Raw genomic sequence first — 24173 nt, forward strand, 5'->3', positions numbered from 1 at the left:
CGAAAAAGACTATCATTGTAAGTGATTGGTACGTTGTCAGATGTATGGTGAATGAAGCCGCCCTTCGATTTGCTATCGAATCTTTTGGCGGCTATAAGTTCCCCGGACCAGATGGCATTTATCCTGCTATGCTGAAGGAAGGCATAGAGTCAGTGACGGCATCCCTGAAGAAAATCTTCACTGCATGCCTAGCACTGGCTTATATACAACGCTCGTGGAGGATGGTGAGGGTCGCTTTCATCCTTAAGGTTGGGACAGATGACTACACCAGCCCCAAATGCTTTAGACCTATCAGCATGACCTCTTTTATGCTGAAAAGTCTCGAACGACTAGTGGAGTTGCATATGCGTCAGAGGTCGCTGAAGGTTCACCCACTCTCTCCATTTCAGCATGCCTACCAAAGCGGAAAATCCTACGAGTCGGCACTGCAAAACCTTGTTGCTAGGATAGATCAGGCCATCGACAGGAGGGACTACGCTATGGGCATCTTTTTGGATATAGAAGGGGCCTTTGATAATGCCACTTACGACAGTATGTGCAGCTCCACCAGTAGACATGTTGTAGACCGGGTGCTGGTGAATTGGATTTAGATGCTCTGATTGCTCTACCACCACTTGATGCTTTCATCTAAGGAGAGGTCTTGAAGGCCATCTGCAGGCTGAAACACAATGGGAACTGGTACGGCCCCTGTCCGGCATTGGAAAACAGAGAAGGCATGGACTTCGACCCAACGATTCTCTCCAGGCCCCTTGACTCTATGCTATCAAGAGTTGTAGTTGAAAAGAGATACAGTGTGGTGCTGCCAGAGGCTCAGTTGTGTTCAAACTCTGAAAATGAGCCCGGCAAACACTGTTTTCGCATTTTTACGGATAGCTCCAGGACCGAGCACGGCTCCGGCTCTGGAATCCAGCAGGACAAAACTACACTTTGCTCTTAGAATGCATGCCAACCTGAATTGTAATATTACTAATTTAGTTAAAAATTTTTACAGGTGGCAACTCTTTTAAAAAGTAGTCTATTTTCAATCTAGATCTTTTCTTTCACATCCATTTTTTTATATTTCATTTACTTTGGTATTTTTATTTGAGCTTCACTTTTCAAACAGATGGCAACCTTCTACAAAAATAATTTCGTAATTAAGGCCTCTTATACCTTTTTTTCTTTGGCACCTGAATTGTAATATTGCTAATTTAATATAAGTGGATTCTACAATGGAAGCCATAGTATAATCCAAAACCCCCAGCTTTATGCAAATTTCTAAATTTTTAACAAGCTTCAAAAAATAATCATCATAATCTTTAGAAAACTTCTGGGAATGCAGCTTTAAGCCCTTTCAATTTTCGTAAAGTGTAGGCTCGAAGTCGATCAAAAATCGAATTGATTGTAGACAAATTTTATGTGGAAGAAAATGCTCAATACCTGAGAAAAAAAAAGTTGTCAAAAATCAACGAGAATTTGGAGCCACTTGAAACTTGAATTTATTTATTTTTGCATGTCCTATGAAACGACATACCCAGAATTTTTTTTTAAAATCTGCAAAAAATTCGAAATTTAAAAAATTTTGATTTGAAACTTGCTGAATTTTTGTGAATTTTATAGGAGTGCGGTTAGTACTATACCTTTATAAAAACACAAAAACAAAATAGCAAAAAAAAATTGTTAAAACCCGATAATTTGTCGCGCCTCTTCATATTGAACGCAGCTGTACATCTGCACATCACTAATAACGATTCAATATAATTTTTTCCTACAATATTTTAATAAAATTCGTTTAATTCTGTCAACAACTGAAATTGTCAGCATCAGCCATAATTCATTGGCGAGGAATTTTAATTATATATAAACATTAGATTACTACTCAATATAACTCGTAGTCCCATTTTTTTAAATGCATACATACATGCATATTTCAAATCGCTTCAATTGTAGTAGCCATTTTGAAAGCAATAAAACAATTGTGAGTGTTGACAGAATTCCGATAGATTTAGGAAAGCACTTCAAATTGTTTGCAATACTCGCAATGCACTTCCAACCAAATAGCACCCCCATTCACATTCATATGTATGTATGTATGCATGTAGTATGAATAAAAGCATCCATATGTGCGATGTGTCATTGATATTTTCAGTGCTCAGATTGCATAAACGCTTGCGGTCCTTATATTTCTGTTTATCAATGTTGTTGTAGTTGCTGTTGTACCTGGTGCTGCTGTTGTTTACGCAAATGCTATAGGAGGCGATTCGCTTCTAAAGACCTTGACCTATTAAAATTTGCACTTGCAGTTACATTATTCTCATTTTTTGTTTTTGTTTTTGCTGTACTTCTTGTTAATGTTTTGTTCTTTGTTTTTAGTGTTTTCACTGCATATGGCTGCTGTGGCTGTTTTCAACTATAAAGGTTACGTCAGGCGGCGTTGCAGTATCCTTTCACACAGATATGCATGACAGTGTGTGGGTGGATAATGCAGGCGGCAGAGTATCTCGTATCTGCATAATTAAGTAACCATGTTTGTATGTACATTCGTATATTTGTGCTTGTGTTTTCTCATATGCGTATACAACAAATATTTGCCTTCGCCATGTGAGAGCTTTGAATGCTTCCCTGTAGGACAAATGCAAAATCCAGCAGACAATGTACTAAAACATTGCGGTATTGATAAATTGTGTGTAACAAAAAACGTTTGTGTTGCACTAGGTTGAGCCAAGGGGCCAAGATAAGGTCTCACATACAGGCAGTCAAAAAAGTTTTGGCACACTGATAATTTTTTTTTTTGTTAATTTTGTATGAAAATATCGCGTGTTTCTTAAGGGGTTAAGATTGAGAATATTGTCAGAATGCATTTTTTTATTATAATCTAGTAGATAATTTCATGGCATTTTTTTTTTCAATATGATGCCCAGCATGTGTCCACCGCGGCTACGAGTAGGTAGCCATGTAGGTACATTCGATCAGTCTAATTTTTGACTGCATTTTCATTTACATTACTCATAATGATGGGCTCAGAAAAAGTGATGCGAGACGAAATTTTTGGACGACTTTATCGAACAGCCGTTGCAAACAGCCGTTATTTCTCAATTCCCTACTCGTTTGGCTATGGAATCATTTTTCAAAATACCAATTACTATCACTGGGAATCCAATACAATCAACCGGAGCCAAAACACTGAGAGCGAAGAAAGTTTGTCGCCTTTGTCTGCAAGGAGACGAAAAGCTTCGTCGAAAAACTCATTTCTATTGTATTTTATGCAAGAATCCAGTATGGCAACAGCACTTAAAAATCTCGTATACAATTTTTACTTACCTTCCAACGAAACCATAAGTAAATACTTTTTCATATTTTACCATAAATTTCATTGTAATCTACTTTTTTTCTTCAATCTTCTTCGAAATGAGTCGAAATAAAGAAGAAAACCAAAATTGTTTTTTTTTCACAAGCCTAAATATTTTCAGCGATTATTTTTGCTTCAATGCAAACCAAACCAATGAAATTGAAAATATTTAACTGCGATACTTAAAAATGAATTATAAATGTGGCGCATTTGCAACATATTCCCATACAAATGCATGTAAATGTATAGGGGCCCATCCAGATCCGATGTGCCTAACCGATGGTGTAACTTTTTAAATCCTTTTTTCCTCCTGTTCGAGGATCCTTTTTAAAAGTCTATACCCTTAAATCGATAGAAAATTAAATTTTAGGACGCCACCTGGAAGTTCAAGTCGTTAATTATAATATAAATATGTTAAATTTATATCAAAAGTCGAAAAGGGTGCCCAACGGAGGGTTAATAAAGTCAAAACAATCAATTAGAAAAATTTTGAACCAAATTATTTTTTTAAATTTTTTATTTCTACTCAGCCTACTACATATATAAACAACACTTTAATTATTAATTATTAATTATTTAATTTATGGTATCTAATTTTTAAATAGGCAGCAACCCTACTCAAAACCATATTTGAAATCAAGATTTTTTAAACCTCTTTTCTTTGGCACCCACATTTTTATATTTCAGTTATTTTACTAATTTATTTATTGGAGTTTGATTTTTAAATAGGTGGCAACTCTCTTCAAAAATATTTTCAAAATTAAGATTTTACATCTTTTTTTTATTTGGCACCTGAATTGTGATATTACTAATTTAGTTGAACTTTTTAACAGGTGGCAACTCTCTTTAAAAGTAGTCTATTTTCAATCTAAATATTTTCTTTGACATCCAGTTTTTAATATTTCATTTATTTTATTATTTTTATTTGAGCTTCACTTTTCAAACAGACGACAAACAGACCTTCTACAAAAATAATTTCAAAATTAAGGCCTCTTATACCTTTTTTTTGGCACCTGAATTGCAATATTACTAATTTAATTTAAATCAACTTTTTCAATAAGTGGCAATCCTCTTCAAAAATATTTTCAAAATTAAGCTCTTAAATCTTTATTTATTTGGCACCTGAGTTGTGATATTACTAATTTAGTTTAACTTTTTAACAGGTGGCAACTCTCTTAAAACTATTTTTAAAATTTACGATCTTAACCCGTTTTTTATTTGGTACCTGAATTGTAATATTACTAATTTAGTTTAACTTTTTAACAGGTGGCAACTCTCTTAAAAGTAGTATTTTCAATCTAGATATTTTCTTTGACATCCATTTTTTCTATTTCTTTTATTTTATTATTTTTATTTGACCCTCATTTATAAAACAGGTGGCAACTCTTTTCAAAAATATTTTAAAAATTAAGCTCTTTAATATTTTTTTTATTTGTGCCTGAATTGCAATATTACTAATTTAATTTAAGTCAACTTTTTCAACAGGTGGCAACTCTCTTCAAACATATTTTCAAAATTAAGCTCAAATCTTTATTTATTTGGCACCTGAATTGTAATATTATTAATTTAGTTTAACTTTTTAACAGGTGGCAACTCTCTTAAAAAATAGTCTATTTTCAATCTAGATCTTTTTTAATATTTAATTTACTTTAACAGCCGATAAACAACATTTTAATTATTTAATTTATTGAATTTAATTTTCAAATAGGTAGCAACCCTACACAAAAACTTATTTGAAATGAAGATTTTGCAAACCTCTTTCCCGTGAGACCTATACTTTTGTATTTCATTTATTTTATTATTTTTATTTAAGCTTTACTTTTCAAACAGGTGGCAACCTTCTACAAAAATATTTTCAAAATTAAGCCCATAAACCCTTTTTTATTTGCTACCTGAATTGTAATATCACTAATTTAATTTAAGTTAACTTTTTCAATATATATATATATATATATAAAATAGTAGCCTATTTCCAATCCAGAGCGAAAAGTCGTTCGTTTTCTGATAAAATGGAATTCGTGCGTTACTCAGCGAATTGAAACGCTATTTCTGAACAATAAAAGGGACAAAAAGTAGCATACCCCAGAAACTCTCAGTGCAAAATTTACCAGTGAATGGCAAGTCTGATTTGAAAGCAGTAGACTTCCCTGCTGGGTATGCACGTGAAAGAAAACCTGTGTGGGTAGTACTTTTGTAAGTAAATACAAGTAAATATACATTAAAAGGAACTAGTTCTTACTAGAAATTCTTTAGAAGGTGGAATTGAAACTGAAAATATTTCGCTATTTAAATAAATCAAAAACTTTTGCAACGCAATGGGGCCCCTAAGCCATTCCATACATTGGTATGTGTATGTATTGAAGCGAAAAGGGCCAGCCAGGTAGACAGCAGGTAGTGTGGAGGCCATGACATTAAGCATATTTCTAAGCTATTCATCTTGCAGCCTTTAACTCGCATTAATCATATATTTTACACGATGAAATTTTCAAATGATGTTATCCAAAACGTAGGCTGCATGGGAAAAGCTTCGAGGCGGTATCAGGTTACTCATACGCCATGCGCACACAATATACAATTCACTACATCTTCAAAAGCCATAAATCTCACAAAACCTACAAAAATACTCACACACACACATAAATACAATACAAAAATATTGTAACTACAGCGCTAAGCAAGCCTAAATTCACATAACTTTAACCCTTTCCCAATGCAATTTTTCTCCTACCCGCTTTTGGCCCTTATGTGTGAACGTGAAATCTACATGTACGTTGTACTGGTGTTGCTGAAGTTGGCAATGCTGAGCAGCATTCTTAATGTGAAGCAGTTAACGTTTTTTTTATTTTCTAGGTATATTGTATATACACACGCATATATTTACCCTTACATGTGTGGCAGCAGGCAGTCACTGTGCAGCTAACCTTATTTTCCAAATCTGCCACCGCAAACCGATTGAATTACATTTTGTGGTCTATCGCTAAGACGTGTCGAGGGTTGTTGAGTCGGTCGCGTCAGTTACTTTGTCAAGCTAGCCAATTTTTGATTTGTATCACAAAATATGTGTACCCGCCATAAAGTCGCATGAAGCGAATACACTTGAATTCCCTCAGTGTAAAAGTTAAGGAAAAAAAATGAAAAAAAGTAGAAGTTTGTTGAATGTTTCACATCAATAAACAAAAAGGGGGAAAAGCAGAGTTAACAAAGCTTCATAAACATTTTGGGTAAACGTAAATATTCCGGAATTTTCTCACATTTTTCGTTGCTTTAATGTCATTGTATGGATACGGCGCTTTAGATCTCACTAAGGCAGTCGCTGGAAGCATGCGATTTGAGTGCTATTCAGAAACAAATGTGTTGGAGTACAGATTCAAACAATTTTGGGGGAAGATCTGTCTTGCGAAGGAAAGTTACATTTATCATCTAATGCCCACGTTAGAACTGAAAGTAGAACAAAATTAGGTTAGCCCAGTTGTTTGTTTAAGACAAGACACTCGGTGGCCTTAAGGCCCATTGTGATACCTGCATTTGATTTCCTTCCACTAACTGAGTTGCTTAAGCACTTAAATCTTTTTAAGAAGGTAACTAATCCCTCCAGTGAGACATTTTGCAAGTTTCCTAAGTCTTCAAAGAAATAATCGCCAAGATATTTGGCACGGCTTCTTTGAAGTGTAGGACATTCACAGAGGAGGTATTGTACCGACTCAATTTCTTTTTGATCTCCACAGCTCCTACAGAAGTCATTTTGAGGTACACCCATTCTACTGGCTAGGGTGCCAATGGCGCAGTCACCCGTTATAACACCTGTGAGGGCGCTGGTGGTTGATCTATTGAATCCAAGCAGACATTATGTGCTTTTAAGACTCAATTTTGGCCAGAGCGCTTTGGAGACCCTGCAGTCAGTGGTCAGTTACGCTCAAGTCAATCGCAGTAGTTACAGTTAGTTTATAGGAATACTAATGTTCTCTACCACTCGGTGAATGTCAAACTCAGAGTCTTTCCTTGCTCACTCATCCGCTCTTTCATTTCCGCCCACTTCAGAGTAGCCGGGGACCCAACAAAGTGTGGTGTTGTATTGTTGGGTAAGTGAAATCGACCTCCTCAGTATAACAAGAAAAGGAAATAATCTGCTTGCAACCTTTGGATTCATTAGAATGTCTTACCACCATCAGAACACCTTGCGATTCATATTCGTCAATCATAAATCACCTCGCGATGGAACAGATTGGCTCGAATTTAATGCCCCAATAATTTTCGTAAGAAGTGGAACGTATTGCAGTTTCCGACAGGTTTCCAATTACACAATGCAACAAAATGAAACCAATTTTTAATCCTAGGATTTCATACATTTTCCGATAGGTTTCGGAAAATAAGAAGGCACGTAACACGAATTTTACCAAACATTTCTACCAGATTTTTTTTATTTTATGGCACCTCAAATTTTGCAGTTCTCGTTTCATATACAATTCTGAGATACTATGGAATGATTTCCTATCTAAAATCATGCAAAACTATTCAAAATATTTTTAAGTCTTATTGAACTACAGAACTTGAAAATACGCTTAATACAGGGTTTTTCAATCAGAGACGTTATTTTGATATTCAAAGAAAAATGCTATTTTTTAATATAAATGATCGGATGTTTATTTCATTATAAAGCGGAAGGTATGCCGTTAATAGTGGAAAATAACATCAGGCAAATGACCACCACGATCACGCTTACAGGACAATATCCTTTTTAAGTCCTCGATATCCTCACGAATTCCATCTTGTGGTCTTGAATCGACCCTGGGCTGTTGGCGTAGACCTTCTATTTCACGTGGCCCTAAAGAAAAAATTCACAAGGTTTTAATTCACAAGATCTCGGTAGCCAATTGTGATCACCTCTTCGAGAGATAAAACGGTCCGCAAACTTTTCCCGTAAAAGATCAATAGTTTCGTTGCTTGTGTGGCACGTAGCGTCGCCTTGTTGAAAATAAACGTTGTCCAAACCAGTACCATCCGATTCGGGGCATAAAATATCTCGTTAATCATCTCTCGATAGAGCAATCCGATTCAAAATAACACCTGTTATTGGAAAGCCCTTTAGTTTTTTTTATGAGATAATCTGTAAAAATGGTGCAATTTCAATGGATTTTGTTACACTGTGTAAGTGTAATGGTGTATGGCAGACATCATGCACACCAACTTTCGGCTCTACTCGCGTAGATACGGTAGTATTCGCATAAACCACGAGCTGTCAAACCAGTCACCCTGTAGCGACTAAGGTGGCTGGGTCATGTCGTCCGTATGGAAGGAATTACTTCGGCGAAGAAGGTGTTTGAGACGGTAATTGGCGGTGGACAGCGAAGAGGACGCTCTCGTGTGGAAGACCCAAATTGAAGATGACTTGGCTTCTTTTGTCTTAAGAAACTGAAAAAGGTGTGCGGAGAATAGCGACACCTGGCGAGACTTCATTCGGCAAGCTGTAACTGGGTAACGAGTTGTTACGGCCAATTAAGTAAGTAAGTAGCTGGTTCGTAAGTAAGCTGGTTTCGAATTTAAACTATTGGTTTCGGACAGCATATCGTATATGAAATAAAAATTTAGGTAGTTAAATAACAAAGCAAAAAATCGCATACCTCAACCCCAACAATTTATCCTTTCCATCCTTACTACCGCACATTAGTCAGCGCATTAGTTGCATTGTGGCTACTAAAACTAGCAAAAACAAAGAAAAAATGCACAGTTACACATTGCATCAGTGGCGCCAGCAAGAGGAAGCAAGCAACCGCGGTAATAGTGCAGACACGCCCAAATTTAGCGAAGTCCTCAACCATCTGTGCGATCCTTCTGCCAGAAAAATGTGAAACACAGATGACGCTCCAAGCAGTAAGAAGGCGTTGTTCCTAAACAACGACAGGTGGGCATTCCCACTATTTAGGACTAGTAGTGGCAGGCTAATAACCTATCCTGTCAGAAATCAAAAATAGATCAATGAAACCAACGCAAAACTGAGTCTTGTTGAGGCCCTATGCTCCGAGAGGAGTGAACAGGGGGGAAAAAATAAAAAAATAACACAGTGGCTATTTTTCTACCGTCATATTAAACAGCTGTACCTAATATGTGTGCCGCAAAATTAATCATCTAATTTGGTTTTTTAATAATTTTTTTACTAAATAAAAAAAATGATTTTGATTCTGTTTCTATACTGCTGTTCGTATACATACTGATGCACGATGTCCTTTGCGAAAATTACGAATCTTCTGATAGGGTGATTAATTTTGTGCCACCTTGTCTAAGTCGTTCCACTTAGTATTTATAGTTGCATTGTGTTGCTAAGTTGTGCTATGTAAAAATGGTCTTACCACTCCTCCATTTCCTCCATTCTACCAACTTTTGGACCCACCCTCGTATCCGCCTGCTTTGATGCATACAACTTTTCGTTATTTTTAAATTTCATCGAAAACCGTATGATGCGATATGAGGTTTACACATCAAGACTCCTCCCTGTTTGCTTCAATCAACAGAATTTCCTTTAATTAAAAACATTTTCACTGTCCATTCGGCAGAGAATTAATTTTGTAGCAACTACTAACGTGATAGAAAGTCATATATATGTATGTATGCAGGTTAATACTGGTATTTGTAAATATGTTAAAATATACTAAATATATACACACACACACACACATATACACATGCTCATGTATAGTGCAAATACATACAGATATCGAATGACAGTCATGGCACAGAGAATGCCAATTATTGATTTTTTGCAATGAGCCACGCGCAACGAATACCGCAATTTACATACACACACATACACAATACATGCATATGCATGTAAAATCAAATAAAATTCCATTACACAACAAAAGTGAATTTGCCTTTTAATGCCCCATTTCTATTCAATTTATATTACTTACATTCAAGCGACATCACTGTCGCATAAATGAGTATGTATGTATGTAGACGTAAAAATACATGTAATATGAAAGTATATATGTATATAGAACACTTCTTTATGTAGTCTGCATTGTGTAATAAAATTATCTTAGTTGGCTTTATCCAAATGGCACTGATTTGTGGTGGCCTTTGCCGAATGCGAGTTTGGTTGAATTTCGATGCTCTGTCGCCACCATTTGTCCTTTTCAGGGTCAAATTGTTTTAAAGTCCCCGCGCCTCTTCAACCAATTTGGATTCGTATAATGTGCTTAGAGGGCGCAAAAAAAAAACTAGAAAAAATGCAAAACGATGCTTGAACTTTGCTAATTTTATTGCCTTGCAGACGGACAGACGTACTTGTATGTATATACTTGCATGTATGTATAAATATTTACTGGGTGATTTTTTATGAGCTGTAGCTCTCATTTCTTGAACAAAAATTTAAGTTCTCAGAAATTTTGTTCAAGAAATGAGAGCTACAGCTTTAAGCCAACTTCGAATGGCAAATAAGTTTTATGAGGAGTTTTTTCATGGCAGAAAAACACTCGCAGGTTTGCCATTGCCTGTCTGCTCGACGGCTTACAACAGTAAGTTTCAATACTGCGTCGATTTCTTGTAAGAATGTGGTGACTGATGTCCAGAGTAATTTTCAATTATTGAGGGAACACTTGCCCACTATGCTGAATCTCCCAAACGTGACTGACGGAATGCTGAGGTCCCGTGAGCCGGTTTTAGGCAAATACGAATAGCAATAGCGCATCCGAAGAACAAAAACAAAGTGCGTGTAGCGTAGTACACATAACAGAAGTGAAACTTTCAAGGCAGACAAAGAAAGAGGGAGACACCCGAGAGAGAATGAGAGAGAGAGAAAGAGTATAGGTATATCTAAATAAATTCACAACATTGCAGAGAATACAAATAGACAAAATTTACAAAAAACGGAGAAGGGTCGACCGGTGTAGGTAAACGCCGGACACAAACCGTGGCAACAACGCGCACTACTCCGAGAATTTATCTCCCACACAAACGCAGCGATTCCAGGACCGCATAAATTACCGCAAGGCAATACCAATAAATTCGACGCCGGAGTGGATAGCACTTTATAGTACGCACAAGCACTGGAAATAAGCGACAAAAAAGAGGCACAAAAAAAAACGCCAAAAAAATTGGGACCAAAAAACACCCCAAATAGTAGGCTCCAAGGAAATATAACGCCAAAAAGTAGGCAGTGTTATTTCTCACTAGAAATTAGCAACCACAAGGAAAAACTCAGGAAAAATAGCCTAACGTGTATCTAAGATATATATAAGGTATAGCTCTCTCTCTCCTTTTCCTCTACGTTATATCTTTTTTCTCTCTCGCGGAACGAAAATGCCCAAAACGTTGCATGACCTTGAAATTGTACTCTCCATTCTCGCTCGTCCATCGACGCCTAAGAAGTTTCACTTCAAAGCCATTCAAAAATATTAAAAATTAACTTTAAACAAATTTCTTTACACATTAGTTATTCTTTCATAAAGCATTTTGACTGCATTTGGGTAATATAGGTATATACTAACTTTCAGTCTTTCTAGTATTAATTTTGTATTATTTTCACACATTTTTTACTTTGAATTGAATAAAAGTAATTTTCCAAATTAAAGTTATGGCCAATTAATAGTTCGAGTGCCGGTCCCTGTACTATTTGAAATACAAATTCGAGCAGAAACTATTATCTGAGGGAAAGGAAAGACGCGGATTTCCCGATATTAACCTTTTATATTAAAATAGGTTAGATGGCACATAGACCAGAAATTGATCCATAAAGATACCTCGATACCTGAGTACAAAATTTTGTAGAAATGGATACTGATTGCGTAAAAAAATAAAAAAAATACCAGTTCAACTTACATTTAATCCGAAATTATCGTCGTTTGTTACAAAGTTTTTCCTTACCTGTAAAAGAAAGAAATAAAAAATTCTTAATAAGAATGTTCAGATCCGTAGAACAAAAAGCATATAAATAAATAGCAATATTTAAGTGATGCAGTAAGGCGGCACAGAATTAATCATCCAATTCTAGTTTTAAATTTTTTTTACCAAATTACAAAAATTATTTTGAGTGATGGAAATCTTTAGTTTGATCTTTACGCGCTCCATTGCTTGCCTGTTTGTATACTGCAGCTGCTGCCTACTTCTCAAGTGTCAAGTTTAATTTACGTACAACGGCATTTGCAAAAATTATAAATGTACCGATAGAGTGAATAATTATGCGCCACCTAGCACATATATGCAAGTAAGAATATAAAAATATCAAGAATTTCTATCAAAACCAAAAAAACACTTGGAACTCGCAAAACGTTTTGAAATTAGAATAACGAATCCAATTTGTTGTACAAAAGCAAACAAAAATACTGTCATTCTGTCGTAAGAACAGCTACTGCATAGAAAACAACAACAAGGCACACAAGGCAAAAGGAATTGGGTGACGAATGGAATTTGGTTTGCCACGGAAATGTGGCATTTGGAGCCGTGTAAAGCGGAATGTTTGTACGGTTTTTAGCTTCACACAACTTTTTGTAACCGCAACATAGAGAGGAAGTGAGAGATAGAGAGAGTGTGAGAGAGGGAGACCGAAATATAATATATTGCAAGGGCGAGAGTGGGAAAAAGTTTGCTTGCAAGCGAAATTGCATATTTTCATAGAAACAAAAAGCACCCTTTTCAGAGCGTCAGAAGGACATGGGGGAAGTGTTATTTCTGTGAGCAGACAAATTTATATAATTGTGCATAATAGGTATGTACTATTTACATTTACTATACACATGGGCATATCGCTCATTTGCTGAAAGAACGTCATAATGCAAAAAATTGAAAATTTGAGAAAACCGGCGCAAAGCTTGCATTTTACTATGCCAAAACGAAAAAAAAATAATAAAACAAAAACAACACAAAAAAATTTAATTAAATAACAAAACAACAATAAAATTATGTATATAAAATGTATATAAAAATACAATGTATATAAAAAATATATTATTTAGAACAAAACAAAAAAAAAAAATTAAAAAAAATTAAAAACAAAAAAAAAATTGTTTAAATTTAAAAATTAAAAAAAAATGAGATACCGACTGTTAATAGATATCGCCATTGATGTTTTACCACCTCTCCGGTAGTCATTTCTGCGCACTTGCCTAAAAATATTTTTTTGATTATGACCTTTCTTGCTGCAATTGGGCGATATGTACCCGTATTAACCCGCGGTGAGCGGCTAAGGGACAAGCGACCACATTTCAGGTTGAGTAAAATATTGGGTTTTGTTGTTGGTGATGGAGTTGTTGATGTCGTCTATTCCTCTTTATTCTTGTTTTTCTTCTTTCGCTTTCGTTAAGTTGTTGCGGTGTAATTAAAATTGCTTGCATAGCGTCAAAGCGGTAAGGAAATTAAATTGCGGGCAAATATTATTTAAAAAAAAAAAAATGAGTACAAATTGTATGATTGTGCATACTAATGGTCGAGCATGCACACTCAGGAGCAATAAAATAGGTGTGTGACATTTTTTTAACAGTTTCGGCTTTATTTGTGCAAAAGCTATAAAAATGATGGAAATTCTGCAAAGTTTCACCAAAATTTCAAATTTGTGGAATTTAAACAAAAAAAATTTGTAGAAAAATTTCGAGTATAATTCTATAGCTTTTACAGAGCAAGTTTGAAGTGGCTCAAAAATCGCGTTGAATTTTACATTTTTGTTTTTTTGCTGGCAGTCTTGTGCATTTTCTCCACATAAAAAAAATAATCAACGCAAAATGGGTCCACTTTATACTGGCAATATAGAAATTCTAATTAAAAAGTTTGAGATGTTGAAGCAAATTTTTGCATTTATTTCTTTTAATTTGCAAAAAAAATATGAAACTAGGATTTTATGCAAGAGAAACAACTGAATTTTCGAAAAAAATAATTAAAATTAAATAAGAAACAAATAAATTGTCTTAACTTGTGAATAAAGTTCTGACTAAAAGTTATGAGATTTGGATGAAAATTTGCTGAATTCTTTATTTAAGGTTTAAAACTTGGATTCATATGGTTTTTGTAGGAGATTATTATATTATAAATTATATTTTCGTAAAAAAATTATTCAAATTATATAAGGAATAAAAAAATTGTCAAAACTTGTCAATAATTTTTTAATTTTATACAAAGTTTGAAAGCTTGGGTTTATTGGTTTTTAGGAGTATGAATTTTCGTAAAAACCATATTTAAATTAATGAAGAAAGAAAGAAATTGTGAAAATATGTCAATACAATTCCGATTAAAAAGTGTGAGATTTTAATGAAAATTTGTTGAATTTTTTTCTTAATTTTTATTATTTTTTTTTTTAATTTTATACAAATTTTGAAACTTGGATTTACATGTTTATTGTAGAAGAATAATTTTGAAAATTTGTGTAATTTTTTATTTATTTCCACAAAGTTTAAAACTTGGATTTTTTAGGAGAATGAAATATATTTTTGTAAAACAATATTAAAATTAAATAAGGAACAAATAAATTATCAAAACTTGTCAATAAAATTCCGATCAAAAAGTGTGTGATTTTAATGAAAATTTGTTGAATTTTTTTCCTAGATTTATTGAAATTTTTGAAACTGGGATTTCCAGGTTTTTTTTGTGGAGAATCAACCATACTTTCGTCTAAAAATAATTAAAACTAAAGAAGAAAGAAATAAATTGTAAAAACTTGTCAATAAAATTCCAACTAACGAGTTTGAGTTTTTGGTGAAAATTTGTTGAATTTTTTTTAAATTTTGTACATAACTTAAACTTTGGATTTATAAGGATTTTTTAGGAGAATAAAGTATACTTTTGTAAGAAAATAATAAAATGTAAATAAGAAATAAATTAATCATCAAAACTTGTAAATAAAATTCTAACTACAAAGTTTGAGATTTTGATCGAAAATTTGTTGAATTTTTGTTAAAATTTTGTACAAAGTTTGGGTTAAATGATTTTATATTTAAAAATATATATATATATATATTATTAAAACAAAACTAATATCGCGCTGCTATTATTGTGCACACAGGTGTATGTACCTGCATGCTTGAACTAGTACGCCTGGAACACTGTGAAAGAGCACTCATACACACACACAGTGCTTTAGACACAATTTTCTCCACACAAGTTTCTACAACAACAAATCCTAAGCTGCGCCCTAAGCTTTAATGCTCTTACTAAATAACATAGAAATATCTAAAAGTGTCAGCGCAACTCCCCCAGCCAGTCAGTGGTTGAGCTTCTGTACGAAATCAAGAAGGAATTTTAATTACGGTAATGGAAATTTATGCGGACGGAAATGCAAGGCAACTTGCCACTACTTCTACAAGTGCAACGCCGGAGTTTCTCTATGTTTCAGATGCACTTAGCTCGAAGCACGCGCGTACATACATACATACATGTGCACATAGAGTGAGATTGGAGCGGCAGATAGAAAGCCTACATGGCGCCAGCTCCGCAGGATTTAATTAAATTTGAAGTTTTAGTGTTGTTGTTAATGTAGCCGAAAATTATTTGATAAAAATAAACTTGAACAGCTTAAAGCTGTCAAACAAACTTGCGAAACCGCTTAGTAGAAGAACAGTAAACTTTTGCCACAAAAAAGGCGAACGAATACATTTGCAACTTTGTATAAAAATATTAAATTACTGGCTTGGCGCTTGTAATTGCAGAAGCTCCCACGACCGCCTTCCGTCAATCATTGAACAGAAAAATCATCGCAGTATACGAGATGTGTTCAAAAAGTAGGGTGACTTTTAATTATTCTGGAAAAATTTGAAAGAAATCCTCCTTGGAATACGCTTTTCCAATACTCGAATGACTTCTGATTAAAAAGCGCTTTGGTGTGCCTTGAGCTCTTCCAGCTTTGCGAACTTAATCTCCAAAATTGTGACAAATCTCCCCGTTCCTTCACAAGTCTTTTCTGCTTTTGGACCAAAACAAAAAAAGTCGCAAGGGTCCAAGTCCACTGAATACGGTGGTTGGGACAAGATTATGGTTTTTTTAAAACACTAAACTGCGAAATTTGAAAAATCACCTTACTTTTTGACACCCCTCGCATATTATTTATATCCAGAGCAGATGCAAGTCCCTGCTTGATTAAAGAAATTTCTTTTATGTAGTGCCCCGTATCAGGTAGAACCACTTATACTAAGTGGCACAAAATTAATCACTCAATTTTGTTGTTCTTGATGTTCCAGTGTGGTACTTCAGCCATTTCACCTACCTACACTCGGAGGATTGCCACTGCCTGTCGAGGGGTGACCGCTATTAGAATGAAGTTTTTCTATCATTTTGGTGTTTCATGCACAGTGATTCGAACCTACGCACTTACGAATGATAGTAACGCTCCAAGCCATTTTGCTAGAGCCGCTCCATTACGATAGGGTGACCGTACGTCCTATGTCCGTACCGAAAAAATGTTTTGCCATTTTATCGGCTACTCAAATTCTATTGCTACCATTGCGTCATCTTATTCAGAAGCAACCAAAATTGCAGTCCGTCGTGTGTCAGATATGTCCAATTGATTCGATTGCTACGAATTTTCTCTTCAACAAAACTACAGGGAGTTCTAAAGAGTTCACACATTCTAATCCTTCCTGCCGATACTCGATCATAACAATTAAACTGATTCTTAGTCTCAAATAACCCATTTTTTCTAATCTTATTTGAAAGAGATGATGGTGATAACCGATCTACACTAGCTCGAACAAGGTGAGCTTTTTGTAACCCTAACTGAATATATTCAACTTCTCTATGGAGCTCTAGCTGCCGATGCCCATTTTTAAGGACTGATTCATAGAGCCCCACAGATGGTCTTTTTCCTATGGTTTTGCCCTTCAATTGGTTGTCGAGATTTCTTTCTATTCGGGATTATAAAAAAAATCTCTTTCTTGTTGGAATTTCCAACTCTTCCATTTTCCCTAGAAACTCTTTATAGATAAATAGGTGATACAATATTCAACCTCTTCTTTGTTTCACAATCTAAAATTAGGTCGTTATGAACTACCTGGCTAGAGAAGTGCTGCAGTTGTTGTTGTTGTATCAGCTTAAACATTCCCCATCATGTACGTTGAATGCTGCTGGAGTGCTAGTCCTTGGCCGGATACAGATGCCTGTATATCTGCAAATCTTTTAAACAGATTTGGTCTACCTAAAGTAACAGAACGGATCTTCCTTAGCTCTGCCAGTGCGAAGCCGTGATGTAGTAAACAGGCTAGCTGCCAGGCTACTTTTGGAGATGCTCCTTGACAAACAGCAACAGAAAAGACAATGGACCATATCAGAGGCTTCATTACGATCCTTCTCTGTGACAACCGTACGCAAAGTGGCCAGTGGCTGGATCCACGTTTCAAAAAAAAAAACACAATTCTCACTCTTTGGTGGACCCCAGACACAAGAGTGGATCGATGAGATGGTTTGCATTATTATGCATTGTTATGCAATTCGCGGCAGCTTCCTCCCTCGCGGTATTCAGGGCGAATTCGACGGACGAGATGTAACAAACGCTTCAAAACGCAAATAGTGAAAATTGCATTGACGGTTTGGCCCGTTGGCACGAACTCCTTGTGGACAATTCCCTTGGAATAGTAAAAACAAATGAGCATCGACTTGATTTTTGACTTCTCCAAACGCGATTTTTTGGCTGGTGGCTCGTCTGCGGCCTTCCATTCGGCACTTTGACGCTTGGTTTCAGGTTTTTTTTGGAAACACCACGTTTCATCATCAATAACAATATTGTAAAGGAAGTTCTCGTCTTTTTTCGCCTCTTTAATGAGGTCTTTCGCATGTTGAATTCTGAGCAATTTTTGGTCCTCAGTTGACTTGAGCGGAATAAAACGTCCACAGACCTTTTGTAAGCCCAAATGATCAGTTAAAATGCGATAAACCGATATTTCGGAATTATTCAACTCCGATTCCATGAATTTCAACGATGATTTCGGTTCATTTTTGATAAATTTACGAACAATTTCGATGGAGTTTTCAGTGATTATAGATTTTGGACCCGTACGTTCATTGTCATTTATGTCCTCACAACCATCTGTGAAACGTGTAAACCACTCATGAACTCTGGCACGAGATAGACAATCATCGCCATAAACTTTTTTCCTCAATTCAAATGTTTCGTTAAACATTTTACAGATTTTAAAACAAAATTTGATATCAGCTCTTTGGTCGAAACTCATTTTTTTACCGATGACACAAACATACTGACACTTTAGACGCAATAACTTCGCTTCCACTGAACCGAATGTTACAAAGCTTTCACTGGAAATCAGCTACAGATGTAGCTTCCAACGCCCTAACTCATTAAAAATATGGCGAAATCAAAAACATTTTTTGACGCCAGTCTTGTTTATTTTGGACATCACCTTGTATAACAAATACACGACACTTTTGTTTTTTTTGATAGGGAGAAAATGCGAAATATCGTTAGGGAAAAATATCAAAAATCAACCAAAATTTTTAGCAACATCAAATTCGCACTTTGTTATACTAAAGCATTTTTCATTTGAATTCTGTCTCTAAGCGAGCTCCCTACACCTTTGGTTGCATGACAAGGGACTATTGATGCGTGAGGAGTTTATCTCTTGGAATGAATTGTTCAATATGAAACGCTATGATTGATATTGAAAAATTTAACAGAAATATTTTTGCAAAAAGTATCCCAAAAACACTTCACTTCTGGAGCATTTTTTAGCAAAAAAGCTTAAATGTTTGAATTGCAGGAACCAAACCTCAGCTGCCAACCACACTAATAAAGTCACAACAGCAAGCCGCAACGGGTATCGATATGCAATCGAGAGCAACAAATTTTCAACTACAAATAGAAAAACACAACAAAGAAGCAGAAAAACAAATCTATTTTATAGGTGTAATATGTATGTGCTAGGTAGGAAAGCTGTACAGGTTATTCACCAGCTTGCAATTGCATTCGCAAAGCAGAACAGCAATCGAAGCGTGTAGCCGAAAAACAACACAAACACACAGTGTTTACAGTTGTCCACAAACAGAGTTAACAATCACAAGAACCAGCAACCAGCTGCGTTCAATTGTACAGCCAAATGTTCTGCAAACTATTCGAATCTGCAATGGAGATGCGCCAACTGCTATCCACGTGCATATGCATGGATGTATGTGTGTGTGTGTGTGCATAGAGTAGTTGGTCTCCTAGTTATAGACACGATTGCGGCAGGTACTTTCTTATTTAAACTTGCAGTGAGTAATCAAGCCATCTAGTACCGGCTCAGCAAACAGGCGAAATCCAGTTGTCGTTCAGTTCAGGACGTATTACGGCTGGTATTTGTATTGGTGTTTGCATTTGTATTTGTATTTATTCTGCTGTGTTTTTGCGTTTCTAAACCACTTTATGACATCGCACGGTAACAGCCAGCAATGCAAGTTGCAATAACAATAAGAAACAGACTGACAAACTGTGTTGGCACAACAAAAAAAAAAAAATAAATAAATGCAAAAAAGGTAAAACAATCAAATGACCAATACAACTGTAAAAAGTGTAAGAATCACAACAGAGAGCGAGATATATAGAACGAGCAGCGGCTGGCAGATGATCAAACCGACTGGCGAATAGCCATAACTGCAATACTTTGATGCACACACACACACATATATACATATGTATGTACGTGAATACGTAGGTGTGTAAACACCAAAGTCAAGTCGAACAAAAATATACGACTTTGGCCTTCATCGTTCGCAACGCACCGAGAGAAAATGTCGTCTGTAGTCCGACATTCGACGCCCATCGCCCGTCGCCTGCTCTCTGTCGTCTGTGATGACCATAACCAGCCACCGTCCGGCCAGTCGGCCGATGTGGCGGTGGGGCATTTCTGCCTTTCGCTGACTATGGCGCATGCAAGCCATCGTACAAGGCAAATATAAGTAACAAAAAATATATACACAAAACACACACACACACACATACACAACCATAAACGTATGTAAGTACGCGTACAAAGTATGCATGTAAGTGGGTAATGCTGCATAATAATGTTTGGTAAATCTGTTTCTGCTCGTAAGTGAAATAAGGTCAGAAGTGCTGCAAGTTGCCAAATGAGTCGCAACGAGCACCACAAGAGTAAAATCTAGTTCTTGTATGTTGTTGCAATGAGCGCAATAAAAACAAACCAAATGAAAAAGGCTAATCGAGGCGGAGCAAAAATAGAATTAGAGCAACGACAAGAACGAGCGCAAGCAAGGCGGATTTTGCAACGCTCAGCGTACTAGGGCATAAACCAAAAACATTGAAAAAAGTAAAAAAATAAAAACAGATAATATTGTATTAAGAGCAATGAGCAATGAAGACGGCAACGGGCAAGCGCTAAAAAGAGCAAAAAAGCAAGCAAAGCAACAGCAAAAAAATTCAATTACCAAAACGCGAGTTGCAGTGAAATTCAAAAACAAAAAATATGCCAATCTAACATAAAATTTTACAAGTAGACACTTAGTTGGACCTTAATATATGGAATTAAGTGCTTTGGCTAAGGCGCTGCAGCGAAATGTTGCTTCAAGTGGTCATTTGTGGGAAAATGTTGTTGCTGCTCATTTAATTGCAAGGCACATAACATTTTGCTATTTGAAATGAAATTAGTGACGAAATTAGAAAACGTTGACAAGTTTTGACTACATAGTATACATTTTTTTATATCAAACTATTTTGTTTTTTATAAAAATTATAATTCATTTTATCACAAATACCACAATGATCCAGGTTTCCAGCTCTGTACGAGATTTATAAAATTTCGATAGATTTTTATTAAGTGGTTAAGGGTAATCAGAATTTTCAAAAAATAGTTTTTTTTTGAGTTTTTGGAACTGGTGATCACTGTAACTTAAAACCCGCTTGGTAAATTTTAATCAAATTTATACTGCTTTCGAAAAACATAAAAAACTCGTGCTTGATCGAAGGATTTTCTTTCTTCAAAAATTTCAATTTTTTTTAACAATTAATTGTGTGTTTTTTCTCGAAAATCTGAAAAATATTTCCTGAGGTTGCCATATTGTTAATTTTGAAAGAAAAACAACGATAACTTTTACAATTATTAATTTTTTTTTGAAATTGTGCTAAAGTCAAGTCGAAACATGACGTATTAATGCATTTTTTTATTTTTGTAAAATAAAGCAGTTGACTAGCAAACAAAAATTATTGAAAATCATAATTTTTTCGGGCCTCTGACTACCCTTAACCCCTTAAAATTTCAAAAATTCTCGCCGAATTTCTGCCTTTCTGCATTAATAGACTAACTATACTATCTGTGTATTTTTAAATAAACGGTAATTTGTACCAGAGATGCCTATTATATTTTGCGTCTCTGCATCACTACCTGTGATGAGCTCTAATATTTATTACTTTTATCGAAAAGTTTGGTGTTTTTTAGCATAAACTTACATACAAAATGAAGTCCAAAATAAACAAGATCGGTGTCATAAAAATGTTTTGGATTGCGCCATCTTTTTAATGAGTTAGTGCGTTGGAAGTTACATCCCTGGCTGACTTCCATTGAAAGCTTGGTGACATTCGGTTCAGTGGAAGCGAAGTTACTGCGTCTAAAGTGTCAGTATGTTTGTGTCATCGGTACAAAAATGAGTTTCGACCAAAGAGCTGATATCGAATTTTGTTTTAAAATCTGTAAAATGTTTAACGAAACATTTGAATTGATGAAAACAGTTTATGGCGATGATTTCTATGTCCTGCCAGAGTTCATGAGTGGTTTACACGTTTCAGAGCTGGTTGTGAGGACATAAATGACAATGGGCCGTCCAGAATCAGTAATCAGCGAAAGCTCCATCGAAATTGTTCGTAAATTTATCAAAACTGAACCAAAATCATCGCTGAAACTCGTGGAATCGGAGTTGAATATCTCCAAAACATCGATTTATCGCTTTCTAACTGATCATTTGGGCTTACGAAAGGTCCGTGCATGTTTCATTCCCCACAGGTTAACTGAGGACCAAAAATTGCTCAGAATTCAACATTCGAAAGACATAATTAAAGATACAAGAAAAGACGAGAGCTGCCTTTATACCATTGTAACTGGTGATGAAACGTGGCGTTTCCAACAAGAACCTGAAACTAAGCGTCAAAGTGCCGAATGGGAATTGGCAACAAGGAGTTCGTGTCAATGGGATACACCATCAATGCAATTCTTCTATCTCTATCTTGGCGTTTTGAAGCGTTTGTTGCATCGCATTCATCGAATTCGCCCTCAATACAGCGAAGGAGGAAGCTGACGCTTATTGCATAATAATGTACCACCTCATCGATCCACTCTTGTGACTGATTTGTTGACTAGAAATCGCATTTGAACCATCAATCACAAACCGTACTCGCCGTACGTGGCTCCCTGTGACTTCTACGTATTCGGAGAATTATATTTGGCCATGAAAGGAAAACGTTTTGTGTCCGTAGAGGCCATCCAATGACCTGAAACACTCTTTCGAAAAGCTTTTAGATCGCGTAAAACAGTGTATCGAGGCCAGAGGGGACTATTTTTTTATAAATAAACTTGAAATTATCAGAACAAAGCTGATGTCGTTTCTATTTTAGCTGAGTCTTATTTATTTTGGACTTCACATTGTTTTACGTTTTCACTTACGAGCTTTATTTTTTTTATTTTTTTCATTGCATTGCTTAATCCAACAAAAGCTGTTCGCGGAACAACTCAAAGCAAATGGACGGCCGTTTTATCGGTCAACGTCAAGGGAAAAAATTAACAAAAATCAACGAGAATTTTTGAGCGACTTCAAACTCGCAAATTATTATATTAGAATTAAATACGATTGCAACTGCATAGCCGAAAATTTTCTAAAAACTCGGTGAAAAAATTGTGGAATTTTGATGGAAATAGGATACCTAAAAATTTTACAAAAAAGTTTGAAATTTGGATTTATGTCGCTTTTGTTATAAAAAGGAATACATTTTTATATAAAAAAAAACAACAACTAAAATCAGTTTTATAGTTAAAAATTTAAGAGGTTGAGAAAAAAATAAAAAAAAATATTAAAAAAAAAATTTAAAAAAAAATGAAAGAAAAAAATATTTTCAAAATAATCAAAACTTATCAACCCACTCAATTTCCGAAAATGTGGATTGTAATAAGTGAAATAAAAAGCTGTCGAGAGAAATACTAAAGTGCATAAATAACAAAAAAAAGGTGGCTTTTCAATCTAAACTTTATAGGTACATAGATTCGGAAAAAATGTGTGAATTTCTTATTTAGTTTTATTTCTTCTTCTTCTTCTTCTTCTTCTTCTTCTTTCATAGCGTTACAACGCGGGGTGCGTCAAAGCTTCCTTCAAAATGCTCCTCCAAAGCGGTCTATCTTGAGCTGTTGCTTCGTAGTTACGTATTCCCAGCTTCTTAAGATCGTGTTTCACTGCGTCTATCCAACGGTTCCTCGGTCTGCCTTTGGCCTTCACGTCCATTAGCTTTCCTGTCAAGGCTTTCTTCACGGTACAGTCAACAGGCATACGGATCACATGACCTAGCCATCTTATGCGCTGCGCTTTAACAAAAGGCACAGCTGTCTCGTTCTGAGTTAGATCGTTCAGTTCAGAGACCAATCGGATTCTATAGGTACCATCATTCATTCTTATTGGGCCAATATTCTTCTTTCTTAAAATTTTTCTTTCCATGCGAGCAATGTGAGCACAATCATCAACCTTAAGAGTCCATACCTCACAACCATATGTTAGGATTGGTCGAATAAGGGTCTGGTACATAGTGAACTTTGTTTTTTGGTTTTATTTAGGAGAAATCGAAAATTTACTTAGCGACTTTTTTGTAATTTTTAGCACATTTTATTTGTGCCTCAGACGGGTATCATCTCAATTTGCTCCAAAATAATAAAATCTTTTCTAGAATGATTTT

At 35.4% G+C, this 24173-nt stretch overlaps 1 protein-coding gene across 1 annotated transcript in view; it reads right to left on the bottom strand.

Moving 5' to 3' along the window:
• Positions 1 to 557, bottom strand: part of LOC129238072 (ubiquitin-like protein 3) — an 83137-nt gene extending 82580 nt beyond the window's left edge. The window contains exon 1 of the mRNA XM_054873111.1: positions 528 to 557. Coding sequence (XP_054729086.1) covers positions 528 to 557 — 30 coding nt within the window. The remainder of the gene's footprint in view (positions 1 to 527) is intronic.
• Positions 558 to 24173: the final 23616 nt, after the last annotated feature.

Source organism: Anastrepha obliqua, chromosome 2, assembly GCF_027943255.1.
Source record: "Anastrepha obliqua isolate idAnaObli1 chromosome 2, idAnaObli1_1.0, whole genome shotgun sequence".
NCBI lineage: Eukaryota > Metazoa > Arthropoda > Insecta > Diptera > Tephritidae > Anastrepha > Anastrepha obliqua.